The 24,893-nt window shown below is 36.8% G+C and overlaps 1 protein-coding gene across 4 annotated transcripts in view; it reads left to right on the top strand.

Annotated features, from left to right (window-relative positions):
- Nucleotides 1–24,893, top strand: part of LOC101392552 (dystrophin) — a 760,070-nt gene that overhangs the window by 274,826 nt on the left and 460,351 nt on the right. For all 4 annotated transcript variants that reach the window (XM_004435057.3, XM_087426760.1, XM_087426761.1 and 1 more), the window contains exon 10: nucleotides 1,688–1,877. In XM_004435057.3, coding sequence (XP_004435114.2) covers nucleotides 1,688–1,877 — 190 coding nt within the window. The remainder of the gene's footprint in view (nucleotides 1–1,687; nucleotides 1,878–24,893) is intronic.

Below are 24,893 nucleotides of genomic sequence, written 5' to 3' on the forward strand. Positions count from 1 at the left end.
CTCACCCATGATGAATCAACAGCTCTTCCGGGGGCCTTGCTGCCGCTGGCTCGGCAGGAGTGGGTTATTGCCTGGTTTGCACATCCCATGATAAAGTTGCTGCTGAAATAAATTGCAGTTTTGCATAATTATTGACAGTCACATCTTAACAAGCAGTGTGTATCATATGCGAGGGTTCAATTCTTTAAAATCCATTTTTAGCATATGTTTAATCCCAGAAAGTGTTTGTGTAGTAACAGAAGACAAATAACGGCATTTAAATAGAGTGCTAATTTCCTCATTGCAGACAAAATTTACCTGAATCTTTTTAGATGGGACTGTTACTGCCTAAGGCAATTTTTCCTCCCAAGCTATTATGATGTGGATGTTTGCTGAGGGCCTGTGTCTGTATCCACAATACATGCATTATATATATTGTCCGAAAATATGAATAATCTTTTTTTAGATTTTTGTGTCATTAGGGAATTTGGTTCACCCCTTCTAAAAGATTAGAGAAATGAGAATGGGATGTGAGCAGAGGGAACTAACATTTTTGAGTAACTATAATGTGTAAGTATACAATGTGTGAGGCACTCAACTTTGCAAACATTATTGTATTTGCATTCTCATCACAGCAATATGTATTGCAGATGAGAAACTGAGAAATCAGAGAGGTTAAGTAACTTGCCATATCACACAGCTGGTAGCCAATATTAGGATCTGAACTCAGATCTCTGTGGTTTTTGGGCTCTATATTTTCCATTGCACATAAAATTTTTCTTTTGGGAAATATTCTCAGTTGTATGACCATCAGGTAATGAAATTTAAAGCTAACACAATAGTTAGAACTAATAGAACACCATAGTTAGTTTTATGCAAAATGTACAATGTACAATGTACAATGTTTGCTGTGAAATATATTATTTTTCTACTTGTAGTCTTTTTGTTCTCCTCTGCCCTCCATCCCTTTCTCTTTTTTCCTCCAGGGTTCAACTTTCTATTCTAGGTTTGCATTTTCTTGACTTTTCTTGCCTAAGGCTGGTTTCCTGCCTCAGGTAACATCAAAGATAAGCATGGTGTAGGGATTTTAGGGTTTTACCCATAAAGATTAGCTTAAACTTTTGCAGCATATTAAAATGAGCTTTCAAAACTGACCAGTAACAACTAGAAAGTTAAAAAAATATATTTTTGTGGGCCGGCCCCGTGGCTTAGTGGTTGAGTGCGTGCGCTCTGCTACTGGCAGCCCGGGTTCTGATCCCGGGTGCGCACCGACGTACCATTTCTCCGGCCATGCTGAGGCCGCGTCCCACATACAGCAACTAGAAGGACGTGCAACTATGACATACAACTATCTACTGGGGGGCTTTGGGGAAAAAAAGGAGGAGGATTGACAATAGATGTTAGCTCAGAGCCGGTCTTCCTCAGCAAAAAAACAGAGGAGGATTAGCACGGATGTTAGCTCAGGGCTGATCTCCCTCACAAAAAAAAAAAAAAAAAAAAATTATATATATTTTTTGAAAGTTCACATGTGAACTTTCAAAAGTCCAAAAGTCCAATATATACACAATGTATACACACACATGCGCGTCACCCCTTTGTTGGTATATTATAATTTAGACCCTTTATCCTTGCTCTTTTCATGGGGTTCACTGGGTGCGCCGTTCTGATATTTGAGGAGAATTGCATCTGGACATTTGTTCCTTTGCAGAGTGAGCGAGCGAGAGGCTGCTTTGGAAGAAACTCATAGATTACTGCAACAGTTCCCCCTGGACCTGGAGAAGTTTCTTGCCTGGCTTACAGAAGCTGAAACAACTGCCAACGTCCTGCAGGATGCCACCCATAAGGAAAGGCTCCTAGAAGACTCCAAGGGAGTAAGAGAGCTGATGAAACAATGGCAAGTAAGTCAAGCGTTTCTACTTGAGCACTCTTTTGAATCCAAAGGAACAATGCTCAGCATCTATCCTTGTAATTGATAAACTGAGCACAAAATAAAATAGTTTTATATGGCCTGTGTAGGGGAAGAGGGAGAATCTCCCTCTGCCCTTTCCCTTAAGGTTCTTCTGGCTGACCAAATAATCAAGACAGGTTAGCAGGAGAAAATAATACCAAGTTTAATAACATGTATACATGGGAGAAACTCAGAAATGAGCAACTCGTCCCTCTGTCTAAGCTGCTTGCTTAAGTATTGCAGCTAAAGGCGAAGGAACGTGTTGGGGGTGGGTAGTGGCCTGGGACTTCAGAGGGCAGAAGGACAATTCTTTTCAGGGTCATCTATTGATAATTTGGTCAGGGAGAGATAGAGTTTTTTGATAAAAGGTGCTTGGTGCCCCTCCCATTGTAACATCTATTTTACATTATCTTTATAGCCATCATGATAGAAGATCTGTTCCAGGAATCAGCCACCATGCCAGATTCTCTAGGCAGTTAGTGGGGGAGGTCAAATATCCTTATTGTCTTCAGCTCGAAATAATCCGCATACCAGAGTGGTGCTTCCTGGGGCAGCTTGCCCTGAGCACCATCACCTGATATATTAAGCATCTGGGCAAGAAGAAGAGAGGCAGAGGGAGAAGGAAAAAGTCATTTATTATTTCATTTAACACCCCCATCTTCTAAACAGAGCGTGTTTTTGACCGGGAAAAGCTTGCACATAAAACCAGAGCTTTGGTCAACAAGAAACTGTGCTCAGAGAAATAAATTAGGAATTGGTTTATTAAATTGAAAAAGTTGCCATTTTTGAGTGTTTATTTAATATTTTACAGGGAAAGCATCTGTATGAATTGTCTGTTTTATTTAGCGTTGCTAACTGAATCAGTTTCCCTTCATTACTTTCCAATACGTTTTGAAATGTTAATCTGGCATTTCGTAGCTTTCTTCCTAACATGATCTGTGAAAATAGAAATGAGATGGCTAAACTTGTCATAGTTAATGATCATACAATTTTCAGACAATTGTTTTTCCTAGAAACAAAAATTATTGCTGTAAAGTTTCATGTGCATAAACAGTGAAAACAAAAGTTGAGGGTAGTTTTGTTTAAATGAAGTCTTGGTGAGAATCGTATTCTGCAGTTCAAGGAGGCTTCTTAAATTTATTCTCAGTATCTGATATAATTTTCCTGAACTACTAGGGTTTTCTTAAGTGTAGTTGAGTTTTCTGACTTGATATAAAAACTTTTCTAGTATCTCAAATAAAACTGGGAGTGTTAGAATAATGTGATCAATTTTTTGGACTAACTTCATTCTTTCATATTTTTAAATTGTGATGAAAAAAAGTGATAGTATATCTTAGGCTGAAAAATAATTCCAAAATCAAATCATAATAAACAAAGTTTCTTCTCCTCCCTTCCTCATTGTTCTCCCTTTCTTCCTGTTTTTCTGCTCTGATATGATATTTGATCTACTTTGCTTCTGTTATGCATAGAGTAGATGACAGCGGCAATTTACAGCATGTTGAATTCCTCATTCTTGCTTTGTCATTCTCCTGATCCCACTTGCTCCTCCACAATGTGCATTGAGTTCCTTTGATCATTGGGAGGTAGTTTGTGTAGAACAATACCTGACTTTATCTTTGCAGATATCTCCCATGGCTTGAGAATGTAAATGCAATGCAAAGTTAGATTTTTTTGGTCACTCTTAGATGAATGGTTAGTGAGGGGGAAGAGGGTGAATCCCCCTCTGCCCTTTTCCTTAAGGTTCTTCTGGCTGGCCAAATAATTAACAAGACAGGTTAGCAGGAGAAAATAATACCAAGTTTAATAACATGTATACGTGGGAGAAAGCAGGGACACTGTGTTTCTCAACACAATAGCAGAAATTCTCGTCTTAAATACCATGTTCAGCCAATGACAAAGGAGGATGTTGGGGGTAGGGGGAGTCAGTTACAGGAGATTACCACTGAAGCACAGTAAACAAGGTTATTATGCAGATTTAAGGCCTCACCTTCCACATTGATAAGTTTCTAGAAATGAGGTCATCCGCCCTCTTCCCAAAACAAAGAGGGAGATACCTTTACAAATGGAGATTTCCCTTATAAATGTAAATGTTTGTCTGGTAACTCCTCGCAGGGCCATCCAGAGAATGTGGCCTGAGACAGAACTCCAGATAAGATGGGCTTGTTGGTGCCTTTTCTATTGTAACATCTATTTTACATTATATTACAGCCATCAGATAGAAGATCTGTTCCAGGAAGGAGTTACTATGTCAAATTCTTCAGGCAGGTAGTGGGGGAGGTCAAATGTCCGTCAGAGAAAATGATCAAGGTAAAGAGATATATTTCAGAGTGGCCAAATCTTGATCTCCCACATTAGAAATGTTCTGCTGTAACTTATTTGACTTATGATATTTCATAAATAAAATTTTATTTCTCCTTGCAAATATCCATAAAGCAACCCTAGAATTTTAATAAATATATGATTCACATATTCTCATCAGCTGTGGCAGATAAAAACTTTAAGTGGAATTTTTAGCAGATTACTTTGAAAATAAAGAACAATCCAATGACTCAAAATAATTTTATAATAGGAATTTAATAAAACATCTCTTAAATTAGTGAATAAATCTGGTTGAGGGAAAGATACATCCATCTATCTCCTATACATTTTATATTTATATCTATCTATAGTACTATACAATGAAAATTCATGCATAAATTCCTAATCCTGAGAAACTGCAAGATTCTGGATCATTAAGGAAAAAAATTGCCATGTTTCCTAACCATATTTATTATGGAAGAATGGAGAATAAACTACATTTTGTGTTCAGATTTCTAATCTTTCTTTCAAAAACAATTGGAAATTATACTGAGGAAACTTTCTTAGCTTGTGCTATATTACTCATAAAAATGTATTTATTCTTTAAAAGCTGTATAAAACTCCCTTATAGTTCCTGAAAACCTTAGACATATTTTCTTCTTAACTGCAGTAGGACTAAGATTCCAACATTATTTTAAAACAGAGACAATTTTCTCCTTCCCTCTCAATTAATATTGTGTTTTCTATAAATTCCAGTTGCCTGAGGTTGAAACTGCATTTTATGGATAGGAATGACATTTATAACCAGCTCTGATTTTCAGTTAGATGGCTGAATAATGGTCTTTTGATGAAAGATTTGGAGATGTCATGGAAAAAACTCTGAACTACTGAAACTATTGATTATTGTTAATGGCACATTTCAAGTGATAGAAGTGAATCAAAATACTGGGGTTTAAAAGCAACAAATGGAAAAGCCAAGCTTGAGAGTAAATACGACTACATACCTTAGGAGATTACATGCAATTTCAGTATTTCAGCTAAATGGAAATGTTTGCTTTTTTCCCCTCTGAAGATGAATTTTTTATTTTGAACAAAAGGAATTTTCTGTAATACGTGTGAAGGGAAAAAGTATAACGATACGTCTTTTCACTTCATTTGAGAAAGCTGGTAGCATTATATTCATTGTTCGATTCATGCTGTAGAGCAAGAATAGTTCTTACATATTAAAAAAGGAAACTCCAAATGCCTACCCAGGGCAACAGCTCTCTCAACAGATTCCTATATATCTGTCCACCCAAAAGCAGTGATGTTTTACTTTATACAAATGCTACTGAATGGAGACAGAGGGTGAAAACCTTCACAAAATATGTTTTGCTCTATGACTGTCAAGGAGTTTTTCTATATATGGGGACTCCAGCTCTTGCTAGACTGCCTGACTATCACTGCTGTTTGTCATCTACTTCATTGGATATTTAATTCTCCCAGCTATAATCACAATTCATGGGTTCTATGAGCATACATGTATTATGAATAACCTGATTAATTCCACTGTGAAAAGCATTAAAATTTCCTTCTTATATTAGAAAAAAATGTTATTTACTTTCCTTACTAAAAGCAAGGACATTATAGTTGTCCTTGTACTTCAGGATGAGGAGATTTGTCTTATAGATAGTGTTATTTCTGACAGTCTAACTGGAATCTTAAAGCCAATATATTTTTATAGAATACCATATAGAGCACTGAGAGGTGACAATTTGAGAATTTTTAAATTGCAAATTTATCCTTAAAATGAAGAACTATATTCATAACTGAATCAGATTCTTCCCGTGTCCGAAACATTTCTGCTTTGGGCCTCAGAGAATTGATAAATATATCCACGATTCCAAGTTCGAACATAAAACCGTGGGTAACTAACTAAAAATGGGAAGACTCTGCATCTTTGCTACTATTTCACAAGAATTTCGCCAATCTTAACTGGTTCTCTATGCACCCCTAAGAGAGAATTTTAATACCAGCTTGTAAAGAAGGTGTGTGGGTGTGGGTATGTGGTGGAGAGAGATGGTCATAAAGGTGGCGTAATTAGGATCTTTTTCTCACCAAGAGAAACTATGAAGCAATTAATATTTGAGATTTCTTCATCTGTGATCTGAGTCATGTCTCAGGCTATATCTCTCAACTCACTCCCTTCTCTAATTTCTTTGGTTTTACCCGTGTCTCCTCCCAACTCCCCCATTATAAAAATTCTCTTCTATTAAACAAAACATCTTCAGAGAGACAAGTTTGATAAATTTTGAATTGCACATCGGAGTACACCTGTAAATTAAGACCTCTTAGATTTCTAATACATTATTGAAACTGGGGAGGTAGCTTCTTCAATGTTTCTCACAAAAATCTTGGCCGATTGGTTAATTCCAAAAGAAGAAAGAATGCGATCTTAGTAACACAATTAGTATTCTGAACAAATTGGATTGTCATATTTCTTGGGACATCTGAGAATAGAGAGGTAATCTGAGTATCTCTAATTCTAAGAAAAGGAAACTCTTTGTATTCCTTTCTGTTGCTATAATTTGAATTGAATTTTATATGTATTTTTTAATCTTTCTACTTTGGTGTCTAAAGAATGTGAAAGTTAATCTTGGTATTTTTCTTTTGCCTGGTGATGACTGCCTACTGTTTTGGATATGTACATTTTTTATATATATTATTTCCCTAAGAACTTTGATTAATTCATCAAATCTTTATTCAACCCCTGTTAAGTACCTACTATGATGCTGAGACTAGCAATATAAACATGATTAGAGAGATGCTTTTCAAATGCAGTCCAGACAGAGTACTAGGTTGTATAATCAATTTAATGGATATCAATCCACATTTTTCATTTATTTTTTAAAATTTTTATTCAATTTATTTAAACTAAAAAAAAAAAAAACAGTTCACCCATTTCTCTCACCCTCCACCTCCCGCCTCTTGTAACCACCAATCTGCTCTCTATATCTATGAGCTTGTTTTCTTTTTGAGAATTCACATGCAAGAGAAATCGTATAGGATTTGTCTTTCTCTGTCTAACTTATTTCACTTCATATCACATTTTTTAAAGAGAAAAGAATGAAATTTATTGAAAAGAACAGAGTCCATCACTCTTAAGTAAGGGTCAGTATTATTTTGTGAAACTTTGGTTTCAATTGCTTGTATGTACATATGTGTAAGAGAGACGGAGACAGAGAGAGAGTATGTGTGTGTATGTACATATTGGATCACTATGTAACATATATTTAAAAGCCTCTGTATTGGAATATGATATCTGCCTTTGGGATGTTCATGTTCCAGAGGTGAAGATAGGTATGCTAAGACAAAATTATAGTAGTGTGATGAGTATTATAGTAAAGGGCTAGACAGGGTCCTAGTAAAAACAGAAGATGATTAAGCTAAACCTTCCAGATAGGCCAGGAAACTCACCTAGGACAGTGTTTTCTGGTCTTGCTTATACATTGGAGGAGCTTTAAAAAATGCTGATCCCTAGGGGCCGGCCCAGTGGCACAAGTGGTTAAGTGCGCACTCTCTGCTGTGGCGGCCTGGGGTTCGCCGGTTTGGATCCCGGGCGCGCACCGACGCACTGCTTGTCAAGCCATGCTGTGGCGGCGTCCCATATAAAGTGGAGGAAGATGGGCACAGATGTTAGCCCAGGGCCAGTCTTCCTCAGCAAAAAAAGAGGAGGATTGGCAGATGTTAGCTCAGGGCTGATCTTACTAACAAACAAAAAAAATGCTGATCCCTAGGTTCCACCCCCAGAGATTCAAATTGGATTGATTGCAGCATATCTTGTCCATGATTCTCATGTTCAGCCAAGGTTGAGAACCTCTGTTCAGAGAAAGTTAGAAGAATGTGTTAGGAGTTAGCTAAGTATACAGAATTAAATAGAGAATTTTTTTGGCAAAGGAAACAGCATGTCCAAAGTCCTGGACTGTGTGGTAGTTTGAGAATCTGAAGGTACTCCTCTACGGCTGGGGTATGGTTGTTACAAGAAATGAGAGTGGAAAGGTGAGCTGAAGCTAAATTGTGTAGAAAAATAGCATGGTACAGTAAATAGAGTATGGGCCTTGTAGGCAGAAAGACCCCTTATTTTACCATTTGTTGCCTAACCTCAAAGTCTCAATTACACTCTTCTATACAGTAAGTATAATACTTTACAGGATTTTGTGAGGATTAAATGATAGGATACATGTAAAATGCCCACCAGAGAGACAGAGTGTTGGGCTCAAAGGGCTCAGTATGTGTCAGTTGTCTTTCCTTCCCTCTTGCCACCTATCTTTAAGGGTTTGGACTTTATCTGTAGTCTATGGAAAGTCACAGCATAGTTTTAAGGAAGGAAATTGAATAACCAGACATGTATTTGAAAGATCACTCTGGTAGCTGCAAGGAGAATGAATGCGAAGAATATGAGACCTGTCCAGGAACAACACTAGAAAATTATTTCTGCAATATTTCAAGCAAGAAATGATAATTAAGGTGGTGAGGTTGGACAAATGAAACAGATGCGTGAGCTATTTGGAGGTAAAAATCAACATTGTGATGTACTTTATGGGAGGCAGAGATGAGGGGAGAATGTGAGGTTCAGCGAGGACTCACTGGTTGCTTACCACTTGGCATGACTAAGTGCCTTCACAGAGTTGCAGAATTCAAGAGGAGAAATAGTTGTAGGAAGAGAAGTCAAGAATGTCGTCAGCTTTGAGGTGTCTTGAGTAATAGAGAGTTTTGAGTAATAGAGATGAAAATATCACCTCCTTTGAAGCAGCTGTGAATATGGATCTAAAGTTTGGAGAAAGATCTAGGTTGAAGATAGAAAGTTGAAGGACATCAACGTGGAACCCATAGAAATACGTGATATTATACAAATCTATATTATTGTTAGTTGCATTTCTCCGTGGTCTATTCAGAAATACACCAAAGGTCACCAAAATGTCACTTATTGTAGGACAGAATTGGTATTAAGTGATGCCATCTTCTATGTCATTCAAAGGAACATAGCTATGGAGACACTCTTAATGGTTTAACCATGAAAAAAATGCAAAGAACTAGCAAAGCTTTAGTGTAAAATTCATACTGTGGAAAAAGTAAAAGTATTTGGTAATGTATCCAAGATCTTGAAAAACTTTCCAGTAAGGACAATTAGTTTCTTCTTATACATAAACATGGAAAATTTTATTTTCCCTTTTATTCTCATGTAGCTGCTATAAAAACGTCACACAAATTCACAGTACTACCAATTGCAGTACTCAGGAATAGATTCAAGAGCCACGTGTTTGTCATCTTACTCTAATCAGTACTTTATTATGTTCCAGGTTCGGACTCTGAAATTCCTGTAGATCACAGAGAAAATCCAAAAAGAAATAGTAAAAATAATAATAATTAAAAGTTTAGAAAAGGAGTTAGTGAGGACAATGTTCAAGACTGGTATTTTCTTCTCCAAAAAGGAAGACTAAGTATGGAAAATAAGAATCCATTTATTTTTGTCCAATGATGAAAAAACAAACTATCACCTCAATTTAATGCCATATGAATTTAGTCAGTCGATTATAAGGGTTATAACATTCTGGACCATGTTTCTATGGTTTCTTTCATATGTAAACATTAATTGAATATATTTGAAAATTTAGGACCTACTTTTCTGGATATTGCCGTTAAAGTTAGCTATTATCTGGAACGATACAAGGTAAGCACTAAATTGAATAACTTTGTAATTCAATTATTGGATTCTGTAATTTTGTGTATACAAACCAGAAGAAAGGCCCACATAGGGAAGAAGACACTGTGCATACTGAAAAGTCAATTTTGATAGCTCCTAATAACCATTGTCTTTTATTCCTCACAGAGCTTTTGTGAGGATCTTATAAGATAATAAATATAAAAGCGCTTTGAAAAAGCTTTCTTCAAATGAAAGATCCTTATGAATGGTATCAATTACCATTAGACAAAAGTCAAACCGAAGATATAAACCTAATATTGTACTCTTTAAAATCAGTGGATCAAAGTTATATTAATTAATGATGAGAATAATAGTAACTAATTTTGTCATTTTTTATAATTGACAAAGCACTTTTACTTTCATTGTCTAATTTGATTCTCACTGAACAGCTGGTATTGGTACTATTATTATTTTTATTTTTAGTTGAGGAGAGTAAAATTAGAGAGGTTGAGTAATTTAGCTTTTGCTACTTCCTTGAAAGTCAACTAAGTTGAGTTTTATCACACCAGATTAGGAGGGAAATAATTCAAAATAAAAGCCTATTAAATAAATATTAGGTTTTCTAGGATTAATAACACCATGTATTTATCCAATTGTTAGGATATATGATGATAATAGCTCACATTTTTTTTAATATTACTATGTGCCAGGCAGTGTACTAGGTGCTTTGCTTGCATGGTGTGCTATCATCCTACCCTTTTTACAGATGGAAAAACTGAAGCTTTGAGAGGTTGGTTAACTTCTCCTAAGGTCACGCAACTGTATGGAAAGGAGTTGTTATTTGAACCTAAGTTTCACCTTCTAACCTTCAATGAATCCGACTATTTTACCCATTACTCTAAACTGACTCAGCATTCCAGGCAAAGGCCCAAGGTAACCAAAAGCAAGTTTCAAATCATTCACCTAATAGCAATTTGGTGATTAATGGAAATATTCTTACTTCCTAAACATCCATTTTCCTTGAAGTTTTTCAGTCTAGTTTCTTCTCAATTGAAACACTTCGCGATGAAACCACTATGACTTCCAAATGCAAATGCTTTTATCAAGTCCTTGTTGCCCTGGAAATCTGTGAATAATTTGTTATTGTTGCCCACGACAGTCTTCTGGAAAATTTCTCACCTTTTGACTTGCTAGGGTGCTGTATTCTACTAATTTTCTCCTGCTGTCTAACTACTGATTCTTTCCTCTTTCTTTACCTGAGAACCTATTCTGGGCTCTCTTTTCTGTCTTGGTTAATCTCATTCTCTTCATTCAGTAGTCATCAATAGTTACTAAGTGTAGGTTATGTGCTAGGTATTAGACTGAAAACAATCTATTGTCCATCTCCTTTAATCCAATGATTTACAGATTTTTATCTCTTTCCAGTATCAGTCCCACATTTCTTACTGTATGTGGGACATTTCTTGGTCAAATGTCTCACAGACATCATAAACTCAATATGACCCAAATAGGCCATATCTTTTATTTTTTTTTATAATTTTATTTATTTATTTATTTTTTCCCCCAAAGCCCCAGTAGATAGTTGTATGTCATAGCTGCACATCCTTCTAGTTGCTGTATGCGGGACACGGCTTCAGCATGGCCGGAGAAGCAGTGCGTCGGTGCGCGCCCGGGATCCGAACCCAGGCCGCCAGCAGTGGAGTGCGCACACTTAACCGCTAAGCCATGGGGCCGGCCCAGGCCGTATCTTTTATACCAAGTCTTTATCTCCCCTGTCCTGCCATTCATCACACTACCATCTTTTCAGTCAGAGAGATTTCAAACTAAATAGTCATTCCTACATCTCCTCACTTGCCTCACTTTCTAGTTCATTTTCAAGATCTATTGATTTTACCTCCCTAATCCTTTGCGCCCATTCCTTTCTCTCCAGTCCCCTTACCACTGCTCCAATTCATGTTCTTATTACCCTTTACCTTCCTCCACTCCTTCCTGGCCACTGCGTTGCTCCAATCCAACCTGCAGATTGCCATTTCAAATTAAACTTCCTAAAGCATAGCTTAGATTGTAACTAGATTATAAATTCCGTGAGGGCAGGGATTTCATCTACTTTATTCACTTGTATAGTCCCATTGCGCAAGACAGTGCTTGGCACATGATAGATGCTCAATAAATATTTGTCAAATGAATGAAAAAATATTTGACTCCTCTGTTCAAACAGCTTTTATGACTTCTCAAAGCCTTCAGAATATTCTACAAACTCCTTCACCGGGCCCTCCAGGATTGGTCCCCAATCTCAACTTCCAATCTTACTTCTTATTTTTCCTCTCCATGTACTCTCAACTCCTACTAAACTGCACAGCTAGCCAGCCTACTTTTTGTGTCTTTTGATGATCTTGTTTCTTCTCTTGGGATTCCTTGTCCTCATCTCCGTTTACCCAGATGCTCCCTACTTTTCAAGGAAAGCCATATTCAAATCCTCCCTTGTTCCCTGAGCCCCCAAGCTGGAAAACATCTTGTCTCCCTCTCAATTCCTGTAGGCATTTCTCTGCACTTTAAATGATGCTTAGTGCTTTCTATATTGTATTAGAGAGGCTGGAGAGGATAGTGTTTAATAATATGGGCTTTGAAGCCTGACTGCCTAGGTTAAAGCGTGATTCTGATACTTCCTGACCATGGACGCATTTCTTAATTGCCCTCATTTTACACAGCTAGAGATCAGGGGTAATGACAACATCTACCTCATTAGGTTGTTATGAGGGCCATGCAAATTAATGCATGTGAAGTGCATAAAAGAGTATTTGACACATAGTAAGCAACAAGTAAACACAGCTAGTATTATGTTATTACTATTAATCAGGTGTGTGTGTATGTGTGCATAAACTTTTGTGTTGTTTATTTTACTTTGGACTCCTTAAGGGCACAATCCTCATTTGATTTGAGTGAGAAACTACTTAATAAAAAATTAATGAATTAATGAAACTATGCTGGCAATATTGGCTACCATGAGTCTTGGAACTCTGATTTTAAAAAAGAAAAAAAAAAAATCTTTGTCTTTTCTAACCAAGAAAAGATAATATTCTTCAATAGATTTTAGTTCTTAAGTGTCAATATTAACTCATGTTTGACAAGCTCTTTAAAGTCTTCAGATACAAACAAACCTTAATAACCCCATTCTTGAGAATAAACGTACTACACTGAAAATTGAAAAGAGCTGTTTTATCTTTCCTAATGACCTCCTTGGGGGAAGTAAATTGACTCGCTTGCCCTTCTCTTTCAACCAGATACCAGACGTTGATATTCCCTGAAACATACTTTGGTAAAAGTAGTTTCTTTTTCCAAACAATCCGACCAACATTGGAAGCCACATCAATAACTGTTAATACAATTGTTTTAAGTGCATCCTATGAGGCAGTAGCACTGGACAATGAGAAGGCTGGGATTGTTCACTCGTTTTCTTTGATTTCCATCAGAACCTGGACAAGAGCTATATAATTTCAGGCCGCCTTCTCCAAACAAGAATAGAAAAGGTCAGGAAAATCTCGACCACAGAAAAAGTCAAAGAATTTTACATCACTTTCTCCCCCTCCCATCCTCCAGCCTCAAAGGTTTTTTTGAGGGTTAGTGGTCTTTGAGAGCGGAGTTTCTAGGCAAAAAAAAAAAAAAAAGATATTCCTTTATGTAGTTGGTAGCAATGCCCCCCCGTCCTATTGGAAAATTCTGAAAGTATGAATTAGGGGGTCAAATAAAAGAATCTTCAGTCTTGTATTTACAAATTATTTTTTAAATGATCTTCACTAATGTATCTCTTGTGCCTTTCATAATAGAAACATTTAAAGTATTAATAAAAATATATATAATAAAACATTTCAAGTAGTAGTCAAAGATTAACAGTATTCAAAATGATTTAGATTATCAGCATGTGATTTTCATTCCACATGAGGTCCATTTGCAGTTTACATGGTTTTCTAAATTACATTAAAATAAAAAGTCAAAAAGTTCACTTTTTTTTTTCATTTTTAACAGCATCAATCTTTGAAGAAAGGTTATTGAACAAAGGTCTATGCATAAATCAGCCATTCCTCGTAGAGGTAAAAGAAGCCATAACACCTGGTTATGAAAGAGAGTTTCATAAATGCAAGAGAAATAAATCATTCCTCACTGGAGATCATATTAGTCTAGATGGAAGAATGTCTATTTCCTGATAGTGATAAAGCAACAAATTACTTTTGTTTGCTCCTGCATCCATGGCTGTCCTTGAGAGGTCTATTAGCAAGTTGACTACTCAATATTATTATTATTATAACTTACAACGATCTGCGACATTATACATATAATCTTTAAATTCTCTAAAGATTTCTGTTTTCCTCTCTAATTTCTATTCACCTCCAACACCTTTTAAAATATATTATTCCTCAGGTGTTATAGAAAAGGTTATTCTCTGCAGAAAGCAACATTTCACCTGCTCTCAGGAGCCACCCACATTTCACCTCGATCCTTTGCTCTCAATTCAACAATTCTATATTGGATTCAACTCAAGGCTGTGGCCCCAAATAGAATGAGATCTGGATATTTATGAACTGCTTGACCAGGCATTCTTCCCAATGATTTACTCCATAAATCCTATTTTTAGTTTTTACAGTAGTTTCACAAATGGTTGGAAAACTCTTATATATTGCAGTTTTAAAAACTGAAATGTGTATAGAGAGCATTTTTACCTACTATGGGACAGTGTTGACATTTTCTGTTTTAGAGTAGAACAATTTTAGAGTAAAACCATTGTCATTATTTGGATGCAACCATTGGATGGATTAGACAATTCTAAATTCATTTCCCCTCCAAGACCTAAAATAAATTTTGATATTCATGCAATGTATTCACATAGTAGATACATACTTTTTGAGTGGATTCCTCAATGTGACTTTTGAGGACAGCCATTGAGAAGTGGAATCTGCCACAGAACAGTAAAGAACTTTGAGGATCCAAAGGTTGATAAGAGCCATATTGGCCCCAAAGAGAAATTGATAGTGCTGGGACTTGGGGGAGGAGGACAGGGAGATGTAGCCAAGGAGGTCAAGGATATAATTAAGGTGAGTACAGAGTCCTTTGGTCTCCCAGAGGTGGGGGCACCTCCTGCACACCTTCTGGGGAGGATGAGGGTAGGAATTCTGGTGAACTTTTGCTACATAACAAACCAGCCCAAAACTTACAGCTTAAAACCCTCACAGTGACTTGTTTCATACGGGAATCTACAATTAAGGCAAGGTTTAGTGGGGACCGCTGTCTCTGCTCCTCTCATATCAGCTGGGGCAGGTTGACTGGCCACTGGAGGATCCACTTCCAAGTGGACTCACTCACATGCCTGACAAATTGGTGCTGCCTGTCAGTTCCTCTTCACGTGGGCCTCTCCACAGGGCAGTTTGGGCTTCTTCACAGCATACTCCCTTGGTCCCAAGAGCAACCATCCCAAGGGACAAGAAGTGGAAGCTGCCAGCTTCTTAAGGCCTGGGCCAGAAACTAGCATAGTTTTGCTTCTGCCATATTCTATTGGTCAGGCAGTCAGAGAGCCCAGATTCAAGGCCGTGGGACATAAACTCCACCTTTCCGTGGAAGAGTGTCAAGAAGTTTTGGGCCGCATTGTTAAACTGTCATAGAAAGCTTCTTGTAAAAGATACTGAGCTGAATATTAAACAACAAGTGGGTATTATCCAGGTCAAGTGAAGAAGTTCTCTTTGCCCAGAATACCCTTTCTCTCCTTGTCTACCTGGCTAACTCCTGCTCATGCTTCAAGTCTTGGTGAAAACCCCCTTCTCTCAGAGGCATTATCTGGCCTTGACCCCAAGTAAAAAATTAGATATATACCAGTATACTGATGTTTTTAAAAATCTTGGTTTTTTTCTACAACAGTACATAAATCAAATAACTTTCCTCCTTACTTAAAAGCTGTAGAATACTCATGATAGTAACTATATAAAACAAAAATAAATCTTAAGTGCAATAACGTATCTCTCAAATAGCAGTATAGATGCTTACATTTTTACTTCCCTATTTGCTTTTTTTCCTCTCCTTTTTGCGCCAAGGTATTTTAATAACATCAGGTCTCATCTACACCAGTGTATATCAATTAATTTTTAGAATATACCTGTTAATAACCTCATTTGCGTAGCCCTACTACCTTGGGCACAAGGTAGCCTTAAGGAGGTCTTAGTTTTTCTCAGTTTAATCCATCTGTCCTATCATTCTCTTAATATGTCTATCTCTGTCTTTCTGTCTCTTTCTCTCTCTCATGTTTCTCATTTCTTTTTCAAGTGACTTTCAACTAGGCAGAAAATGCATTTCACATCTCTCTGCCTGCCTCCAGGCTCCATCTATGTCATTCACCCAGCACTGCCCTTTCTGAATTCTTTCTCTTGTTTAGAAGCCATCTATTGAAGCTGGACAAATGATAGAACCTCATTTCTTAAGGGGCCAGAACATTCTCTTGAGCAAGCAGTTAAAAGGACTCAGCAAATCAAAACATGAGCTAATATGGATGGATCTTGAAGACATTATGCTAAGTGAAATAAGCCAGACACAAAAGGATAAATGTTGTATAACTCCACTGATATGAGGTACCTAGAATAGTTCAATTCATAGAGACAGAAAGTTGAATAGTAGTTACCAGGTACTAAGGGTGATGGGATTGAGGACTTACTGTTTAATAGGTACCTGAGTTTCAGTTTGGGAAGATGAAAAAGTTCTGGAGATGGATAGTGGTGATGGCTGTACAACAATGTGAATGTACTTAATGCCACGGAACTGTACATTTGAAAATGGTTAAGGGAGGCGCCGGCCCCGTGGTGTAGCAGTTAAGTGCACGCGCTCCGCTGCTGGCGGCCCGGGTTCGGATCCCGGGCGCGCACCGATGCACTGCTTGTCAGGCCATGCTGTGGCGGCGTCCCATATAAAGTGGAGGAAGATAGGCACAGATGTAGCCCAGGGCCAGGCATCCTCAGCAAAAAGAGGAGGATTGGCATGGATGTTAACTCAGGGCTGATCTTCCTCACAAAAAAATAAAAGAAATAAATAAAAATAAATAAAAAATTTAAAAAAATGGTTAAGGGAGCTCCTTTCTGCTTGCTAGAAGGGATGCTGCCTGATTCATGAATCACTGAATAAAACCATTAGCTCTTTAAATTTTACATAAATAAATAATGGTTAAGACAGTAAATTTTGTGCTACTTATATTTTGTCACAATAAAGAAAAGAGAAAAAATATGAGCTAACAGACTTTTTTCAGGGACTTTTTATGGAAGTAGTATGGTATCAGAGAGTGAAAAGTGTCTTATTTTACAGGTCAAGAGATCTGGGTTCTGATCCTGACACTTAACCTGTGTGATCTTGTGGAAATCAGTGGCATTGGGGATCTCAGATTTATCTTCTGGAAAATGATGGAGCTAGATAAAAGAAATGTTTCTCCAAGTTCACAACCTGCGTCATCTTTACTTGGAAAGTTTATTAAAAATGCAGTGTCAGAAGCTTACTCTCTAGGGATGGGCCAGGGAATCCGCATATTTAAAGAGCCCCCAGGTGGTTCTTGTGCCCATTTAAATTTGAGAACCACTGGGCCAGATGCTTGCTTAAGGCCATTTCAGCTCTAAAATTTGACAAATTTTGATTCTGCAAGGCAGATTCTCTGTGCTTATGCAGGAGAAAGAAATAAAGAAAATACTAGCCTTTCTGCTTGTGTTGGAGAATTTTTCATTTGGTTTCCTCATCTCCAAAGCCTAGCCAATCAGGAATAGTATTGTTTATTCCTCCCACTGTTTTGGAGAGGCATAGGGAAAAAGATAAGCCAGATGGTACCCAGGAAGATTTACATTACCATTTTCTTTTTTTTTTTTTTTTTTCCTTTTCATGTTATATAAAATTGTCCATGCCTCCATCTGAGCCATGATCATTAATTTAATGTTATGTTCTAATGGCTCATGACATTAAACTATAGCTTAGCCTAACATGACCAAATTACAGTATCAGAAGGAAAGTTTCTTTTCTCAGGTTGATTCCTATATCTTAGACCAATCGTTATATTGGCTGAATTTTTCATAATGTCGTCTCAGCCTTGGTTTAGGGAATCCTTTCTTTCATAAAATGCATGTTGTTAAACAGATCTAGGTTGTAATCACTTTCTCAAGAGTAAAGTTAAGAAAGGGAAAAAAGTTTTTGTTTTGCTTTAATTTGCTTTAGGGGATGTGTGTGTGTGTGTGTGTGTGTGTTTGTAGTACTAAAATAGATTCTGACTAGGACTACACATAAGATAAAAAGTGAAGTAAAGTAGGTAGATAGTTATCAGGTACACTTGATGGTGAATGGATTATCTAAGTATCCTTAGAAAGTCAAAACCCCTTCAGCTATATTTTACTAACCAATCAGTAAGGTCCTAACCACAATTGTCTTGAATAAATAGTTTTGCACCTATAACTTTGTATTTATTTTTCTTTTGTATATGGGCTTAAGAAATAAAGTTTGTCATCCTTGGTTAATTCAAGCAAAGTAGATTTTATTCTGAACAGGTTTTTGTTGTAGTTTTACTTATTTGAATTTTGTTCCTCTAATCTCTATATTTCTTTGCATATAAAATATTTTGAGTTATGAATGTGATTAAAATAGAAAATAGTTGATGTAACAGAGAGAAAGAGAGAGAGAGAATAAACAAGAGAAAAATACAAACCACATGCTTTCCTATTCTATAAAGTTTGTTAAGCCAAGGGAGAAGGGCCTACTCTGGCCTAGTAAAACAAAGGAAAAAGAAATATGGTAGAAAGTTCTCCTGCTGCTTCACCAGATGTGACACCAAGAAGTCTGAGACAAGTCGTGGCAGAATTTAGGCTCAGTAAAGCTCAGACAATTGACTTGCCATGTGAGAATCACAAAATGAGTTTAGGTGGAAGCATAGGAGTTGAAATCCAATAATATATGCAACATTGATCACGCCAATATTGCACATAGAAAGCAAATTAGTTCTCTAATAGAGGAGCCAAATCGAAATTCATTCTCTGAGCAGGTTTTCAAACGCATTTTTCTTTTACTTTTCTGTTTACAAAAATGGAACCCTATCAGAAAAACAAAAATTTAGAAGACAAGATGAAATTAGAATTCTAGGGCCGGCCCCATGGCTTAGCGGTTAAGTGCTCGCGCTCCTCTACTGGCGGCCCGGGTTCGGATCCTGGGCGCGCACCAACGCACCGCTTCTCCGGCCATGCTGAGGCCGCGTCCCACATACAGCAACTAGAAGGATGTGCACCTATGACATACAACTATCTACTGGGGCTTTGGGGAGAAAAAAGGAGGAGGATTGGCAATAGATGTTAGCTCAGGGCCGGTCTTCCTCAGCAAAAAGAGGAGGATTAGCACAGATGTTAGCTCAGGGCTGATCTTCCTCACAGAAAAAAAAAAATGAAATTAGAATTCTAAGAGCAGAAACAGAATACACACAGGTACGCACACAGACACGATGAGAGAATAGTTTGTTACATAGTGTATCTGATTGAGAAGTCCCTTTGCTGCAGGTCTTCTCACAGGAAGTGACTAATTCTCATGACGTGAGATATTTTCTTGTATATGATATCGGAAAAGAAAATAAATTTACCCAAACTCCTTAAGGGCAGTGCTGTATTATTATTCCCATATAATATATTCTCTTCAAAAAAGTAACTCCACTGTTGGGTAAGACGGGACTTGTGACTTAAATGGCATACTCAGCTCCCTGTACTAGAAATTGCATCAATCTGTCTATACTCACAGAACACTGCTAACGGATTGCTCCACGTAAAATATGTGTTTGAATTCTTTATAAAAGAAACTGGAAAAAAAGGGAGTAGGATTAGGTATTTCTTAAATCTAGTAGCAGGTTAATCACTGATGACATTAATAATAATACAGAGCAGTCATCAAGCACAGGTAAATATATGGCAAAAATTACCCCCTGAAGAACTAAGTCAGAGATATAAGTAAGTGTCTCCCAACCCTCGCCTAGGGCTTAGCCTTTTGATTTGCTGTAGCAAACAAGTGAGCAGAAGTGACTGTGTGCTAGTTTGAAGCCTAGGCTTTAAGAGGTCTTGCATTTTCCTGTTTATGCTTCTACCATATGTATACCATATGTATCACAGCCCGTCTAGGCTGCTAATCTCAGAAAGAGGATGAGAGAAATGTATAGCAGGGTGCGCTAGCCACGAACATCCAGAAGAACAAATGATTGTTGTCTGAAACCATAATGCGTTATTCTGCATTATTGTGACAATAGCTAATTGAAACAGCAAATCAGCTTTTGCTTTTCCTGAATACCAATTGAAAATTAATAATATCAGCCATCTTTGTGGTAAAATTATGAAACCTATATATTAATTTTAGTGGTTCACTGGTAAACATAAATTTTTAAATAATTACATCTTTCCTTGTCTGGTAATGTCATTATATTGAGCTTATACATCATAAATATACTGTTTTATTTCTGTTAATTATTTGTTAGTAATATTTGTCATGGTTGGAAACACCACCAATCTTGAGTGGATACACACATTTTGGTACTAGGTTTTTTTTCAAAAAAGAACCTCCTTATGTCAAAGTATTGCATAATAATGTGTTTCATTTTAATACATTGTAGTTGCCAGGGGAAAGTGAGTGATATCTGGTTTTGTGAGAGAGAGAAAAATAATGAACATTACCATCTGGTTTAACCCTTGTGGTGATACGGAATCGAAGCTGTGTTAATTGCTCTTGTGGTTTTGTAGCCGGAAAAAACCCTGGACCCTATCACCATAGCCAAAGCAATGAACACAATGACCAGGGATCGAGGAAAAGAAAAATGGTTTAATTTTGCCAGCAAAATGAGACTGTGGTGGGCTCGTGCCCCAAGACCCACAGTCCCCCCCGAGGCATTAGGAGTTGGGGTTTTAAAGGTTGTGAGGAATGTGGCTGCTGGTAGGGAGGGGGAGCCTGTGGCCTTGCTGGTGGGTGCTTTCCCACCAGCCTGCCTTTGGCCTTGTGAGGCTGCTGGCAGGCATGGTGAGATAAGGGAATCACAGGTGGGTGTCCTTCAACTGTCTCTCTGGTGGATGGTGGACTCTGGCGCCAGGAAGCCAGCCGAGGAGTTCAGGTCTGAGAAGTTTTAGCTTCTTGATATCAGTTTCCCTGTAACAAACCTCAAGAACTGGTAATTAGCCAAAACATCAGTGTGAGCCCAGCTTGAGGCCACCTGGGCTTTTAACAATTTGTAACTTCTATCTGCCTTGTGAAGTTTGGGGATACAAAGGTTTAAAAAAAAAATATTTACATGTGAATGTAACTTAGAGAGAAACAGGGATAGAGGATGAGTGCTTTTGGTTTTAACCCCATATATGCTGGGTTTAACGTAGGGGAACTGATATCAGGGCCTACATCAGTTTGTCTTCATAAAGATAATTATATGTGAAATTCCTTTCCAATTTGTTATATAATATTAGAAATACTTCTAAAATTGACATGGACTTATTATGTTACCATCTTGTTGGCGTAACCATTAACACTAAACCCATGGATCTATTTAACACAATGTTTAAAAGCTATCGTATTCAAAACAAGAGTATTATGAAAAGAGATTTTTGAAATAATACTTTTTGCATGCCTTTTGAATAATTGGATTGTTCAGTATTTCTTCATGTTTACTTCCTGAATCTAAGTCATACTGTCTACGTAAAAATAGTTGTCAGCTGAAGACAACCAGGCAATGGATTTGTCTTGACAACAATCTTTTTATATATTCAGGCTTCATTTATTATTAGACATGTCTGCTTTTTAAATTGGTGTTTCTTTACCTTTCTGAATTTAGGGAAATGATACAAGAGAATCACATTAATTTCCTCTGCCATTTTGGCCAAATCAAATTTGAGGCTTCCAAGAGACATTATCTAATCAATTCAGAGAGACATTTGAAAAGATTACTGTTAATATATCTTTAAAATGAATTAGTAGCATAAACTGTTGCTAGGTGACTTAGGTACAGTTGTAATTTTTAGTAATCCCAGGAGAAGATGCAATGCATTCTCAAATGTCACAGCGAGTGTGATTGCTCAAAATTCTGAGAGATGGGTCCTCTGCAAGGCTTCCTGATGTTGTTCCTAGGGGAATTTTATTCCAGTATCTACAGCAGCTGCAGCCATAACTACTTCTGTGTTATTCCAGTCACAGTTACTACTATATTATTCACATACCTATATTGTGGTCTGAAGACTTAAGTGGGCTTCATATTCTAGAGAAAGCACTTGAGGAAGTGAAAGGAAGTTGGATGTGGACCTGTATATCCCACATTATTGTTCATGGGATCTCAGGATTAGCTGAGTAATGCCTTAAAGAAGAAAGGTCAATGTGTGTTGCTGCTCCCTGTTCCGTGTCGCGAATGTTATTCCTGTAGAAGAGGAGTAGAGAGTGGGAAGAAGATGAAATCTGTCAATACTGTGAATATATAAATAATAAAAGTGGCAGCAGGACTGATTAATTCTGAATCCTCTTTATAAAATGACCGGAGCCGTGAAACGCTCAGTCTGCACAGCTGATTGGGAAATGTATGCAATCTGTTGATCAGGATTCATTTGTGAATGCTCTCTTCCGGAGATTTATATACCGGAGTTCTTAAAAATATTTCTGTCCCCATGACAAAGGAAAACTACGGACCTGGGAGATCGCAATTGAAAACGGAGGAAAGCATTTTCCCACCTGAAGAACAACTTTCAAACAAACAATTGATACAAATAAGTCAAAATGCAGTTTAGTTTCACAGAATAGTTTCAGAATACTTCCAATCAATATATACTTATTGTTTGGTGGGAAAATAAAGAAGCTAAATTCTTGGATCATTAAGTAGAAAATTTAGTGAGAATAAATGAAAGCCGTAGATTTAGTTCAGTGAGCCTATGAAGAGGAATATATTCGCCACTGGTCGTTTAATCTCAGGTAGGATATACATATTATTTTATTTTTATAAAGCAACTGTGTTGTGATATTATATATAATATTATAACAGTACAGGTCCTCTTATCTAACTCAGTTGTAATCAGTGTGCATTGTGTGTTATTTATGTTTCTTTCTGATTTCTAACCAAAACTATGACAGAACCTTAATTGGTAAGATCAACTTATCAACCTATATCGTTTACAAAACAGTTTTATTTGAGTGTTCTTCATTTAAGTATTTTTTATGTTCCTTAAACCAAGCTACATACTTTGTTTTTTGTTTTGTTTGATGCATAGGATTTAAAACTTTGTTTTCTGAAGTTTCTTCTTCATAAAACCACATCATTGACATCCATTCCTTGCTACTCCATTCAACTAGTAAAATATCTAATCTGTTTTCAAGGATTTGTTCTTAACTATGGTGGTTTTAGCTAAGAATAACTTATGACATGTATTTTCTAAATAATATTAGGGTACCTAAATAACCTATGCCTGATAATACCATATTTGTGCTCACTTGAAGATCTCAAGTGATACATTCATTTCAGATATATTTTAAAATGATTCATTTAGAGCAAGAAATACAGATATTTTAATGTACTAGGCTATTAGTAAAGCCTAGCAAATGATTCTGTATTTTTAATCTCATAAAATATCATCCATCCATGTCCAAAAAATTAAAATTGAAGTTATTGTACTCTCTCATTTATTTAGAAAAAAGATTTCTTTGTAAAGATCAATTAAGATATGAATTTTCAAACTAAAAAAAAAATCGTGAATTAAGCGTATTTCTCTTAGTACTTATTTTAGGAGTCTAGCAATAGTTTTTCTTAGGTTATCAGCACGCCTCTTCATGTTCTTTGAATTCAATCTGTGTATGTAAGTTCAGGTGGTAATTTGAGTTTGCTGAAATTTCCAAGTAATGGGAATGATGGAGTATACAACAACTTTAGTGTTTCTTATGAAAACCATGGCTTACTAAAGGACAGAGGCCTAGCAGAGCATGGTCTGAGAAAGAATCAAAGTCTGGTCAGCCAGCCCTCCCCTAGGGCTCCAAGCTGCTAGTCAGCTTTAATCTTTTCCAAACCTGCCCAGAGAGGCCTAGGGTCCTTGGCTGAGGGGGCATCTAACCACTTCCTTGTTTTGTGGCTGCCTAGATTTGTACTTTTACTCATTTCTGAATAAAATTTCTTGAATATAGGCTAAACAAAGTATTCATTCTGCTTTACCATTTTAACTAAGCTTAACATCAATATAACTTAAGCAATTATAAAAAGCAGTTTTAGTCTTCTCACATAAATGCTTTCCTTAGAAGCAACTTTTTGGAAAGCCCCTAAAATGCAACTTTTATTAATGACTACATATGAGCCCCACCTCTAGCCACCAAGGGCTGATGGGAACCAGATTTGATGATGCCAGTGGGCCTCGAGTTTTCAACTCATTCTTTTCCCTTTATGGTCTTTTTAATTGCATTATTTACCACTATTTAGAGCTATGACTGGTGAACTATTCAAATGCTTAAACTTTGCAGAAAAATAACCAATCATAACTCTCTTTTTAATCTTTAATATTTAAAATTCACATACCTGTTTGGTACTTAAAGAGAAAATCTGTTGAGGAACAGTTTGATCATAAGACTATGTAGAATGTGCATCTACAGCCTATTGAAATGACTCCCTAGACAAGGACGAGAATTCTTTCACTTCAGACTTGCTCAAAAATATGATGGTAGCTGCTAGTCTTTTGGTTGTTTTGAACTTTAATTATACGTGCTCTTCTCTAAAAGCTTGGATCTACAGTATCCATAGATCATAGAATTGCAGGGCTGAAACTGAAATCTTAGAAATCATTGAATCAACTTATCAGATGAGGAAAATTAAGCCCGTGGAGATACACATTTTAAAACACATCAGTCTACATCTTTCTAATATTGAATTGTCTAATCTAGGGCTATGGTAGATCCCTTCATTTATTTAGATCTACCTAAATGTCTCGTGACAACATATTAGAATTTTGTTTATAG

The sequence above is a fragment of the Ceratotherium simum genome, chromosome X (assembly GCF_057802395.1).
Source record: "Ceratotherium simum simum isolate JZ-2026a chromosome X, ASM5780239v1, whole genome shotgun sequence".
Taxonomy (NCBI): Eukaryota; Metazoa; Chordata; class Mammalia; order Perissodactyla; family Rhinocerotidae; genus Ceratotherium; species Ceratotherium simum.